Genomic DNA, 13,823 nt, shown 5'->3' with positions numbered 1-13,823 from the left:
AGTGATGGCACAGTGAGGGGGCAAGTGATGACACAGTGAGGGGCAAGTGATGGCACAGTGAGGGGCAAGTGATGGCACAATGGGGGCAAGTGATGGCACACTGGGGGCAAGTAATGGCACAGTCGGGGCAAGTGATGGCACAGTCGGGGCATGTAATGTAATGGCACAGTGAGGAATGTAATGTAATGGCACAGTGAGATTTGAAAAAGCCTGTTTCTGTCAGCGGTTCTGGCTACCCCTCAGCTTCCGGAAAGACTAGAAGGGGGTAGTCTTATACAGTGAGTATATCCCAAAACCAACATTTTTCCTGGAAAATTAGGGGGTTGTCTTATACGCTGGAAAATACGGTACTCACTTCAAGATGGTAGATGGTGGTGATATGGACTAAGAACACATCACTATATTACCTGTGGACTGTATCGGATCACTCTTTGATTTGGTGCATGCAGTTAAATCGCATTAGTGCAACTCTGATTAAGTTTATGATTACCACTTCCAGTTTAATCTGTCCCCCTTACAATATTTACGGTATATAGCTTAGCCGATTCCTAATATTATCTATGTTGCAACGACAGTAGTCATTGAATGATTGTCTTTCAAATATAGCTAGACTGAGCTTTATGTACCGGACAGACTTTATACAATATGATATGAAAAGTAAATTATAACCTTTCTATTTTTGGCAGATTTTGACACACATTTATTTAATGATATTAAAGAAGGTATTGGAGGCTCTGGAACAAGGACTGAAGGTAAGTTGAAAATATACATGTATTTAAAATAATGCAATTATATGCAGTAATCATACATTTTTTATCTTTTTTAAGGTGAAATAGATCTTGAAGTGGATTTTCCTACGGAAGATTCTGGGTATAACCTTGTTGATCTGCCAAATACAGCACCTCCGATTTTACCTATGATACAGTGGTTAAAACTTCCCATTAGTATTGATGTATTCAACAGTTATTGTACTTCAGGTATGTCTAAAACAAATCTAAACACAGAGAATATAATAATATATAACAAATATATCTACTTTAAATCTTAGCTAACGTTCATCATGGCACATGCTGCAGACTGAAGCATGTAACGTAGCACTGTAAAAAAAAAAATATATATATATGATATTTCTCTTTACCATATATCCAGATATTTATGCATGCTTGGTAACATTGAGGGCCCCATTTCCCCGTGAGGGCACTACTCAGTTTGTCATCTTATCATATAATTCAGTGCCAGAGAAACAAGAATAGTAATGGTATAAACTGCTGCTATGCATACGAGTCTTGAATGTAATAATGATGCAAAATTATTCTATTTTATGTAGTATTAGAATGATCTAATTTTTTTTAATTAGAATGCTATATCACGTTTCCATGTTTGTTGTGATTTATAATAAAAAATATGGCCCAGATTCACATTACGACGCCGTACGCCGCGCCAACGTAGCGCGGAGAGGCAAGCATTGCATTCAGCAAGCTATTGCTCCCAACGCTGCGTCAGCGTGGCGTAGGTTTCGAGGGCGCAGGCTGGCGTAGGTGGAAGTGGGCGTGACCCATGCAAATGAGGCGTGACCCCATGCAAATGATGGGCCGAGCGCCAGACAGATACGTATCACGAACTGCGCATGCGCCGTGACGTGGATGCATCCCCCTGCGCCTGCTCACAACCACGTCGGAACAACTGCCTAAACTACGCCGGATCACTGCGTACGGCGTGAACGTAACCTACACCCAGCCAGACACACGTCCAATGTAAAATACGCCGGCTTGTGTTCCCTGGTGCAGACCTTTGCATGTCTTCTGCTGGGTTGCACCTCCTTTATGGGGAATAACATTACGCCGGACGTACAACTTACACGCACCTTGCGTAGCCTGCGTTGGGCGCACGCAGGTCCGTGAATCGACGTATTTCCCTCATTTGCATGTTTGAATGGCTAATCAATGGGAGCGGCACCATGCACCCAGCCTAAATGTGCGCCCACCCTACGCCGGCATGAGCAAGCTACGTCGGCGGGGTGTAGCGCACAGATACGTCTGGCGCACAGATACGACGGCGCACATTTGCACTTACCTCGGCGTAACTTGTTATACGTCAGCGTAAGTGCTTTGTGAATCTGGGCCTATGTCTCCTGTGGCTTGTTGTATCATGAAGAGAGCACAAGTCTTCAAAGAATGAAGCAAATCTGTTTTAATTTCTCACTTAAGATGTATGCCTGGTCTTTGCTCATAAGCACATTATCACATAGTTAGTCACATAGTCACATAGTTAGTCAGGTTGAAAAAAGACACAAGTCCATCCAGTTTAACCACATGCATTTCAAAGCTTAACTGAACAAGCTGATGTTAGAAGCTGATTGGCTACCATGCAGAGCTGCACCAAATTTTGCACTCTCTAGTTTTAGTAAATTAACCCCAATACATCCAATAATGCCTGTCAGTATATTCCCTGTAGTGTATATTAAGCAGATTATTCTCAGTTTAATTTTCAAATGCACGTGGTCTACAGCCATGTGTGTTCCTGGGGTTACTGAATTCCTTGGCTGAATGTTGATTTTCTGATACTTTTAGAATGCGGTACTCATTGTCACATTATACACCCTATATCCCTATATTATTTGCACTTTATGCGACTTTTGATACCCTGGCTGGAGTTCAACCAAGAATTTTATTATGTGTGTAACCGGGCAAACAGAAGCTGAGCTTAATTTAGCAACTTGTAATGCCCCGTACACACCATCACTTTATGTGATGAAAAAAAACGACATTTTCTGTGAAGTAAAAAATGACGTTTTTGAAACTTCAATTTTCAAAGACGAAGTTGCCTACACACCATCGTTTTCTCACAATGTTCTAGCAAAGCGAGGTTACGTTCTCACCACTTTTTCCATTGAAGCTCGCTTCATAAGTAGCTTCTGGGCATGCGCGGGTGTAAAAACGTCTTTTTAAACAACGTTTTTTGCTACACACGGTCAATTTCTGTGAAGTAAAAAACGACGTTTTGAAAAACGACACATAAAATTGAAGCATGCTTCAATTTTTTTTGGTCGTTTTTTACAAGACATAAAACAACGTTTTCCCCCACACACGGTCAATTAAAGTGACGTTTTTAAAAACGTTGTTTTTTTTCATCACATAAAGTGATGGTGTGTACGGGGCATAAGAACAATGGGCCAATTATGCCCACCTAAAGTAACAATTTGGCAAACAGTTTTTCCAACAACCTTCCCCTGCTTTTGGAGAAAATTCCTAGCAAGCAATACCACATGAAACACAGGCAGTCTCCACTATTCTGTTCTTTAGGTCCTCCCCACACCACTTGTCTACAGTATAAGTGGTTATAACCATTTGTATTAGGAAAAACATGAAAAGATTGTATACCTAATCAAGGATAGAAATTAGGGGTGAGCATGTGTAGCATACTATATGTGTCATGGTTCATGTTGCAGGGTGTGCATTGAACCTTGTGAAGTCAGGAGGCAGAATCATGGTCAGAAGTCCAAGCCAGGGTCCATAACACAAAAGAACAGCAGATAAAGCGGGCAAGGGCAATCCAAAAAGAATAACATAGCTATTCATAGCAGGCATAGCTGGGACAGTAACAAGGTTAACAGGTTTTCAAGAACTCAGAAGACAGGCAAGTAGATGAGGCTAGGTAGACCTCAGAAAAAAGGGGGAACGGGAATAGAGAGGTAACGGCTGCTAGTACCGCAAAACCCACACCAATTATCACCCAGGCAAAAATGTATGAATGGACTTTCTCGGTACTGATAACACAAATCAATATGGTAAAAAATTCATTTATTATACATAAAAACATACAGCTTTTTTTTATAAAAAAACAGAGCTAAGACCATCATTCTCACTTAAGATACAGCGATAGAATTTACAAACGGAAAACCGTGGGGTATCTGGGATTGTGAGATGGAGTCATAGGAAGACCTCTACCGGTTTCGCGGATGACCGCTTCTTCAGGAGGCAGTCAGGGGTCGAGGACCGTAGTGGAACTCGCTGACCAGGGTCCCCCGTGGCGAACAAGGGGGAAGAAAAGCAGATAATACTCTATGCTAGTAAGAGAACTAGGTTAAGGGTGGCTGGGGAGCAGGCATTAAGGCAGGTATTTGAATTAAAAAATGGCGAGGCAGCTGGAGACGATCAGCTGTAAGCCAGAAGAGACCCCCAACACACTGGGTAACATTGAAGGTTAAGGGAGCCAAAGAGATGGGATACCGCACAGCCACGCAGCGTCCCAGTATTCCAGCCCAGGGAGAGTCACAGAGGAGCTCCTCTGTGACTCTCCCTGGGCTGGAATACTGAGACGCTGCGTGGCTGTGCGGTATCCCATCTCTTTGGCTCCCTTAACCTCCACTTTTACTGGAATCATTATGTGTGTTTTTTTTGGCGTGAGATGGGATCTGTTTCTGAATTATATGTAGCCCTTTTTTTTGGGGGGTGGGGGGGGGTATGAGAAATGACCCTCCCTAAATAGTTGGCAGTGCCTCCATGTGGGACAGGGCCTCTGTGATTTTCTTCCTAGGAAATTATTCAGTAATTTAATCAAAAAAACTGTGAGCAGAAGAACTTCTCTCTCTCTCTCTCTTTCTCTTTTCTCTCTCTCTCTCTCTCTCTCTCTCTCTCTCTCTTTTTCTTTCTCTCTCTCTCTCTCTCTCTTTTTCTCTCTCTCTCTCTCTCTCTCTCTCTCTCTCTCTCTCTCTCTCTCTCTCTCTCTCTTTTTCTTTCTCTCTCTCTCTCTCTCTCTCTCTCACTCTTTCTCCTCTCTCTCCTTGTCAGTTTCTCCCTCGCTCTCCTCTCTCTCTCAGGTTACCAAAGACAGAAAGTGCTAATACATTATTATAAGTAACACTGTGATATTAGCAGCTAACAGTAGAATGCAGCACATCACTACATATATGTAATAGATACTAAATACAGTATATACTGTCTGTGGCACCCTCTAGTGTGTGCTACTAGTAGTGGCAGTGTAGGGAAAATATAGCTGGCTCTGGGTTAGACCGGAGTCATTGAATTGGGTCAGGGTTACTAGAGGCCAGGGCTGGATGAATCATCCTGGCAGCTCTCTGATACCTCCCCCCTGTTTCCAGAGCATTGGAGAATGTACTGGAACTAGTTGGTGGGAGTGAGGAGGAGTTGTCTTTAATATTTATGGGTCCTTGGCCAATCCTCAGGAGTGGGCCTGGCAGGAAATTAAGGAAACCCAAAAAATAGACACGAGCTATGCCAGCAGGGGTGGAAGATGGAAAAGTAGTGCTGAGGAATACTTTTTTGGTGGCTCTTCATGAACCCCTTTACTGGGTGGGGGGGTTGCCTCGAGCTGGAGCTTGGGATAGCTGGTCTGGAAGCATACCACTACAGGAGGCAGTTGGAGGGATTCATGCTGGAAAGGCAGTGGGAAAGAGCAAGTAGAGACAGTGAGTAGATCAAGGGGAGAGACTTTCAGTTGTAACAGTGCTCTCTTAAAGATCGCAGTGTGCCAAGTCTTCGTCTAACCTTGCCCTGGTTAATCTTCATGTGTTTGAGTCAGTTGGTAGGACTTGGAGGAAGAGCAGCCAGGTGTGACTGGTGGCAGCCAGATGGGCTATCATTCTGCAATCAAGTGGAACTGGGATAAGTGGCCACAGGGAAGCAGAAAAGACTGTGTTATGTTGTTCACTCCATTTGTGCTACTTTTCCAAAGGGGCTGAGAGCTTCTCTCGGTAATGGGCCTTTGCTGAATAATTGATGTACTGGAAGAAGGAAGAAGAAGGTCCGTGTAAATAGGGGGAAAGTTGTCCCTTTGTTTGAGTTTGGACATTTTACAAGTAGGGCATGCCATGGTTCCTCATCCCATCTAAGTTATCATCATCTAATAATGAATGAAGGAAATGCTAAGTGACTGGCTGTGCAGCAGTGGGGAACCCTAACTCAGCAGCTCTCATGTGTATGTGTATATATATATATATATATATATATATATATATATATATATATATATATATACTGTACACACACACATATTTAAGCATGAAGCACTCACAGGTCTTGTGGGGTAAAGATGGAACAGCATTTTAGATTATTGCAACCTGATTGGTTACAATCTACATTTACGTTGTGCGTTAACCTGCATTTGCTGTTCCTTTTTCACCTAAAAAGACGTCTCACTCAGTTCTATATTATTATTCTGTTTTATACTACAAGCTGTACTTCTTCTGTGTTCCAGTATTCAATCTAAAACAACTATGTGGTAATTTATGTTTCTTTCTTTTTAAATTATTTATCAGGCATTTCTTCTAACCCTGTTTCATTCAAGCCATTCGTTTTGAAACCTAGCAAGATGTATATGCTTGATGTCACTTTAGGTAAGTTCTATTAAAATGTGTAAAGTGATAGTCCTGCTACATATTCTACATTAATAATTTTAGGAAAATTAAATAAGTTTGGCCAAAGCTCTTTTGGACATACTTTTGGGGGTCACAGGAGTGCACTTCTGCACTACTGGGACTCAGATTTAACTGACAGCCAGCTAAAGTCCACAGTTCAGGCTCCGCCCAGATTCCTGGCCAGCAGCTGGCTCAGCCTCTCAGCGTGCCGCTTAGTGACTTAAAGTGGATGTAAACACAATTCATGAAATTTGAGCTGGGCATATATATCTGCACTATTTTGTTAGCTCTCTTCAAAGAGCTAAGTCCCGTAGCTCTCTCCTAAACGTTTCTCTGTTATCAGCCTGATAACTTCTGACAAATTCTTGAACACATCAGATAAAAGCAGCCTGAAATTTCTGTCAGAAGAGGTTGCTAAAATAGATTAGCAGGGAGCTGATCCTGTTACAAAACACCTGAGAGTCTCTGCCTATGTGGAGGGGGGGGTGCCTTTCCTGCAATCAGCAATTTTAGCTATCTTGGCTGTATTCCCAGACATCACCAGGAAGAGAAGATTTCCTAACACGATCTGAACTTTCTAAACAGTATATAAATGTGAAGACAGCAGATATACATGTAAAACCTATGTAGCACTACCCCCATAGAAGCTGCTGAGAATAATTTTGGTTCATGCCGTTACCCCTCTGTTGGAGAACAACCTAGTATTTTCCTAAGGTTTCCACACATCTGGGGGGGGGGCCTGGCTCCTTTGTGTCTAAGACAATAAGATGAGAATCAGTGATTCTACAAGCAAAGAGAGGAGAAGGAATGGCTTGGCATTATCTGATTGGACAGGAGGCAAGTGTGGGTGGTTCTGGGTGAAGGTAATGATTGTTAAAAGCATTGTTAAAAGCACATAACAGAGAATCATCTGCTTCCGGACGAGATGGGCGTGAGGACGTGAGCCCGCACGGAAGGGGAGGGGCCCAAACGCGTCACTGAAAGGAGGCCGGGTGAGAGCTCTGGGAGAACCGTGAATATGGCAGCAGCGTAGCGTGAGAGGCTACGCGGCCACCGATGATATTCCCCCGCTCTCCGCTCCCTGCTTCCCCCCCCCGACGATCCCCAGGAGCCCGGGCGGCTAACCCGCAGAAAGAAGGACAGCGGCGCACAACGCCAGGGATGTGAGTGAGGCTCCAGAGCTGCACAAAAGATCCACCCCCCGCGATCCACCGGGTTTTTTGAAACCTCGATGGGCTCCCACCTGTGTCTGGCCACGAGCACCGACAGGAGCAGGACAAGCCGGCCATCCCTTCTGGAGGACAGACGGCTAGACAGGACAACACAGCCGTATTGACAGATGAGAGTACCTCGGTACAGAAGAAACTTAACAAAAAAGACGAAGACAAGGTAATGCCGCATATTCAAACATAAATGAGAAGTGTTTTGCACGTCAGCCTGCTGATACTGAAGGTAGAAGGTTGAGGAACCCCTCTCCAGCATTTTGTATATAGATGTATTGTATGGACGGGACACTTGCAGCATAGACTTTAAAAAGATAACTCACAGATTATGAAACCCCTGAAAAGAAAAGAGAAAAAAAGGGGAAGAGAAAAAAAACTGCAATATAAGGAATCATTGACGCCTCATTTATTGAACACAGCTAAAAGGATGATCCCAAAGAAATGGCAAGAAGTTGAAAGCCCACAAATATGGGAATGGATAGACTCGGTAGAAGAAACATACAGGATGGAGGAGCAGAAATACTGTACATGAGAGGAAAAGATAGGATTCAAAGAAAAATGGAAAAAGTGGAAAGAATTCAAACAAACATGGAGTTATGTGGAAAAACTAAGAGTATTGATTTAAGAGTTCCATCAGGGGGAAAGGTAAAACTACCAACTAGGGAAGAAGGGGAGAGATGAGGTGGGAGAGGGGGGTGGAGAGGGGGGAGGGTAGGGGGATGGATTGGTATAGAGAACGCGGGATCGTAGGTTTACATTGATAATCACTGGGGTGCCCTCTAAGGGAAATTTAATAAGCCACCGCTCATCATGAGATTTAATGGAAAAGAGAACACATATTATTTAACTAAAAAAAAATATATAAGGAAACCCTTTTATATAAATAAATGGGCAAAGCATAACCACAGATGATGTGAAACCGAGTAGAGACAACATGAGCTAAGAAACCATGAGTAAGTCTCTTAACAGAGTTGGAGTCTGAAGTGGAAAAGAAAAAGAAGAAAAAAAAAAAAAGCACATACCGAAGAGTGAGGCAGCGTACACACGGTTGATCCAAACCAATGAGAATGGTCCGACGGACCGTTTTCATCAGTTCACCGCTGAAGTGGCCTGATGGTCTGATGTGCGTACACACCATCAGTTCAAAAACCAATCGGGTCAGAACGCGGTGATGTAAAACACACGACGTGCTGAAAAAAAAGAAGTTAAATGCTTCCAAGCATGCTTAGACTTGATTCTGAGCATGCGCGGGTTTTGAACCGATGCTTTTGTGCACAAACCATCGGTTTGGACCTATCGGGCAGTGGTCCATCGGTTCGATTTTAAAGCAAGTTCTAACATTTTTGACCGCAGGACAACGGACCGATGGGCCGCACACACTGTCGGTTTGGACCGATGAAACTGGACTTCAGGCCATTTTCATCGGTTTGGACCGACCGTGTGTACGCGGCCCAAGAGTTCCCTTGTCCACTTTTGGTTCCTGGCATGCTCATGTGAGCCTTTGGCTCATTCCCTTTAACCATCCAGAACCCAGCTGATGGAACGATGTGTGAAAAGTATCTTTGATGTTCTTCTGTATATACAGTATACTCTGCTGCTTAACCACTTAAGCCCCGGACCAAAATGCTGCCTAAAGACCCAAGGGGTTTTTACAGTTCGGGACTGCGTCACTTTAACAGACAATTGCGCGGTCATGCGACGTGGCTCCCAAACAAAATTGGCGTCTTTTTTTCCCCACAAATAGAGCTTTCTTTTGGTGGTATTTGATCACCTCTGCGGTTTTTATTTTTTGCGCTATAAACAAAAATAGAGCGACAATTTTGAAAAAAATTCAATATTTTTTACTTTTTGCTATAATAAATATCCCCCAAAAACATATATAACATATTTTTTTCCTCAGTTTAGGCCGATACGTATTCTTCTACCTATTTTTGGTAAAAAAAATCACAATAATCGTTTATCGGTTGGTTTGCGCAACATTTATAGGGCCTGATTCCCAAAAAAGCTGCCTAACTTAACTTTCAGCAGTTAAGTTACACTGACTTAAAATTTCTACCTAAGTGCCTGATCCACAAAGCACTTACCTAGAAATTTCAGGCCGTGTAACTTAAGTGCCGCCGTCGCAAGGCGGTCCTCCTCTCCGGGGGGCGTTTAAAATTTAAATGAGGCGCGCTCCCGCGCCGGCCGTACTGCGCATGCGTGTGACGGAATTTTCCCGACGTGCAGCACGCGAACGTAATTGACGCAGGGCGGCTTTGTGGATTGCGACGGGACAATAAAGTTACGACGGGTGAAAAAAAATATACGCACCGGGAAAACAAATAATTATAAAAAAAAATGACAGCGTCGCTCAGCATGCATTCCTGAGAGGGAGAACTCCATGCCAATTTTCAAAGAAAAAAACGGCATGGGTTCCCCCCCCCCAGGAGCATACCAGGCCCTTAGGTCTGGTATGGGTTGTAAGGAGACCCCCCCACGCTGAAAAATCGACGTAGGGGGTCCCCCTACAATCCATACCAGACCCGTATCCAAAGCACGCTACCCGGCCGGTCAGGAATGGGAGTGGGGACGAGCGAGCGCCCCCCCCCCCTCCTGAGCCGTGCCAGGCCGCATGCCCTCAACATGGGGGGGTTGGGTGCTCTGGGGCAGGGGGGCGCACTGCGGGCCCCCCCACCCCAGAGCACCCTGTCCCCATGTTGATGAGGACAGGACCTCTTCCCGACAACCCTTGCCGTTGGTTGTCGGGGTCTGCGGGCGGGGGCTTATCGGAATCTGGGAGTCCCCTCAAATAAGGGGGCCCCCAGATACCGGCCCCCCACCCTAAGTGAATGGATATGGGGTACATCGTACCCCTACCCATTCACCTGGAGGCAAAAAGTTAAAGTTATTAAACACTGGGGCGTGTCCAAGATGGCGAAGTGAGCAGAAGCTAATCCTCTGTGCTCCGCCGGCATCCGCTCTTATATCCGAGCCATCGGCACCGGATTACTCTCCTGCGGCCTGTCGGGGATACCCCACGTTGCTGTGAACCTGGGGAGCCGGTCGGGGGATTCCTCCGTTTTGGACTAGCTGTGTGGGGATCCACACCATCTCTTTCCGGGCCGGGCCCGGCCTTCCCTCGGGACGCGCGGCTTCGGCCTGTTCTGGACGTCCATCCTGCTCTGGTGAGGGGACCCTGAGAGACTACATCACCACCCCGGCACCTAGGGACCAAGCTGGGGCACTTACCTCCCGATCCGGCCCTTCCTCGCGGGATCCACGCTAGGCCGCACCGAAGCCGCGGCCTCGATTTCCACCTCGCGGACCCGCGGTAGCCACGATCCCGCCCAGCATATTGCAAGCCCGCCACCGCAGACCCGGCACCCGAGGACCTCCGCTGCCGCACTCGGCTCCCGCTCCGGCCCGTCCTCGTGGGACCCGCACTAGGCCGCAACGAAGCCGCGGCCTCGATTTCCACTCGCGGACCCGCGGCATCCACGATCCCGCCCAGCGAGCGGGCGGGGAACTCCGGACATCATCGGCTGCTGATCCGCTCAGGGGGACTGCCGCGGAGGCGCTTCCTGCCCGCTCCGGCTCCACCGCAAGGGCCTTGGACTAGGCCTGTACGAGGCCGCGGCCTGGATTTTACTTTGTGGCCCCCCCGGTGGCCACGATCCCGCCCACCACACAGGCGGATCCGGCGGGTGGTCTGCTTGCTGGGGAGCCCCCCAGAGGGTCTGGCAGCTGCGTCTACCTCCCCCTTGATCCGGTCCCCCCCCCTTGCTGAGAGCTGAGGCCTTGCTGTCCCCGAGCCTGGGGGGGGTACCACCACCGTGTGTGTGGCCTGCTGAACTTTATCTTTCTCCCTTCGCGGCTGACTGCTACCTGGGTGTCCTTGAGATAGGGAGCCGGGGGGCATCCGGGGGCTTTTAATTGTGGTCGCAGAGACACTTGAATGAGGCGAGGCCGGTCAGGATCAAAGGGTGGTAAGGGGAAGACATACAAATTCCCTCCTCTCCCGGAGTCCCCCCAGCTGACGCCGGACCCCCTGGCTACCCCTCGGGCCACTCGCGGCCAGCACAGGGCATCACAAACGGGCCCAATGGAGGCTGAAGGAGAGAGGCCCCCGTGGCTGGCGGAAGTTATGGCGGCTATAGCCATGTGTCAATCCACACTCACGGCTAAAATAGAGGCAGTACAAATGGACGTTGGCCTTATCAGACAGGACATGGACAAACTCAGGTCCAGGGTGACAGAGACTGAACAGAGAGTCAGTAACACAGAGGATATAGTTGCGGAACACAGTGCAGCACTGCGCTCGCTTCAAACTAAGGTCAAAGCCCTGGAGTATAGAGCTGAGGATGCAGAAAACAGAAATAGGCGCAACAACCTGCGCATAGTCGGCCTGGCGGAGGGCGCAGAGGGCAACAACCCGACGTGCTTTGTAGAGGACATGCTACGCAACCTTTTGCCTGATGCACGCCTGTCCCCTCACTATGCGGTGGAGCGGGCTCACAGGATTCCACCCAGGCCTGGCCCTCCGGGGGCTCCTCCTCGCACGTTTATCCTCAAACTCCTCAACTTTCGGGACAGAGATGAGGTCCTCCGTGCATCTAGGGCGGTGGGGGATTTGCGGTTCCAAAACAACAAATTGATGATCTTCCCTGACTACTCTATAGAAACGCAGATATTGAGGAAATCGTTTGATCATGTGAAGGCGGGGCTGCGGGCTCGCAACATCCGCTACAGCGTTCTCTTCCCGGCCCGCCTGAGAGTCCAGGATGGTGAGACAACCCGCTTCTTCACTTCCCCGAGAGACGCCTCTGCTTGGCTGGACTCCCTGCCTCGTGACCAGCATCCAAGAGCGTGAGCCGTGAGTACCCGTTGAAGACCCTTTTTGTGCTTTGGGCCCCGTCCATAGCCTCGCCCGGGCGAGCGCTGCACTATTCCTCAGGTTTGGTGCACACCCACAGCGTCTGTTGCAACTGTTGTGCCCGTTGATGCTGTGGTTGCCTTTACGGGGTGCCCAGGGACTCCCCACGTGTGGGACACTAAGATGGTGCCCCTGGTTAGAAGAACCAGGAGACTTCTGCAGCTGAGACTTCCTGTCACCCAAGGATTTGACAGACGGGCCTGCAATCCTTACGAGTAGATGGTTTACTTATTCCCCTTTCTTACTGGAGGGACCTTTTGTTTACATATGCCTTTTTGAATTTTATTTTAAATTTTTGTTCCCGACAGTCTGAGACATTTCCCGGCGGATGCTACAGCTAAAGAGGACATAGCGCAACTCACTCCTTGACCCCGCTGAACTTGCGGGGGGTTGGGAGCGGCTCTTGCACAGGACCCCCCTTTGCAGCCGGCGAGCTGTTTTTTGGTTTTGGGATGGAAACCTGCCTCAGTTTTAAGGGGTTGGGTTGGGTGGGGGGAGGGGAGGGTTCCCATGTTTGGGATGGTTTATGGTTTGTGTTTTATTTTTGTTTTCTTCAAAAAAATGTCTTGCAAGTAGGTTCTGAATATGCATTACCAAAGTCAGCGTCAGGTGTATGTTGTGGGTACCCCTTCCGAGTCAAGAGAGCGGTCTCAGGGGGTGGGCGCCCTTTTCATCCTGAGATAATTCCCCCCAGCTGCTGGTATGTCAGCCCTTAATATACTGTCATGGAACACTAGGGGTCTAAATTCTCCAACGAAACGGTCGCTGGTATTTCAATTCATTAGGGCTCATAGCCCACATATCTGTATCCTCCAGGAGACCCACCTGGTGGGTAGTAGAACGCTGGCCCTAAAAAAACCCTGGATAGGGCATCACTACCACTCCACTTACTCCAACTTTGCCAGGGGAGTTAGCATCCTGGTGCACAAGTCCCTCCCCTTTCGGCTGCTCAACTTGACACTTGACTCGGATGGCAGATACGTCGTAATTCATGCTCAGATTAGGTCCATGAGGTTGGTCATAGCAGGGGTGTATCTGCCCCCTCCTGCATCGATCTCACTTCTACACCGAATCACCTCGAGTATAGCTGAATTTGCTAGCGAAAACTTGGTCATAATGGGAGACTTTAACATGGTCCCGGATCAGAGCGTTGACAGGATGTCCCAGAGTGGATCATTCCACTCTGGTCTGGTGGAGTGGGCAGAAATGTATGGCTTGACGGATGTGTGGCGTTGGAGGAATCCTCACTCCAGGGCTTACACCTGTCACTCTGCATCGCATAAGTCCTTCTCTAGAATAGACCTGGCGTACC

General features: G+C 47.5%; 1 protein-coding gene across 1 annotated transcript in view; it reads left to right on the top strand.

Moving 5' to 3' along the window:
* Nucleotides 1-13,823, top strand: part of LOC120941161 (polycystic kidney disease protein 1-like 1) — a 249,593-nt gene that overhangs the window by 47,018 nt on the left and 188,752 nt on the right. Inside the window, exons 9-11 of the mRNA XM_040354447.1 lie at nt 687-752; nt 828-977; nt 6,278-6,355. Of these exons, the coding sequence (XP_040210381.1) occupies nt 687-752; nt 828-977; nt 6,278-6,355 (294 nt within the window). The remainder of the gene's footprint in view (nt 1-686; nt 753-827; nt 978-6,277; nt 6,356-13,823) is intronic.

This window comes from Rana temporaria, chromosome 5 (genome assembly GCF_905171775.1).
Source record: "Rana temporaria chromosome 5, aRanTem1.1, whole genome shotgun sequence".
Classification (NCBI taxonomy): Eukaryota; Metazoa; Chordata; class Amphibia; order Anura; family Ranidae; genus Rana; species Rana temporaria.
This window is presented reverse-complemented; position numbering and strand designations above follow the sequence as displayed.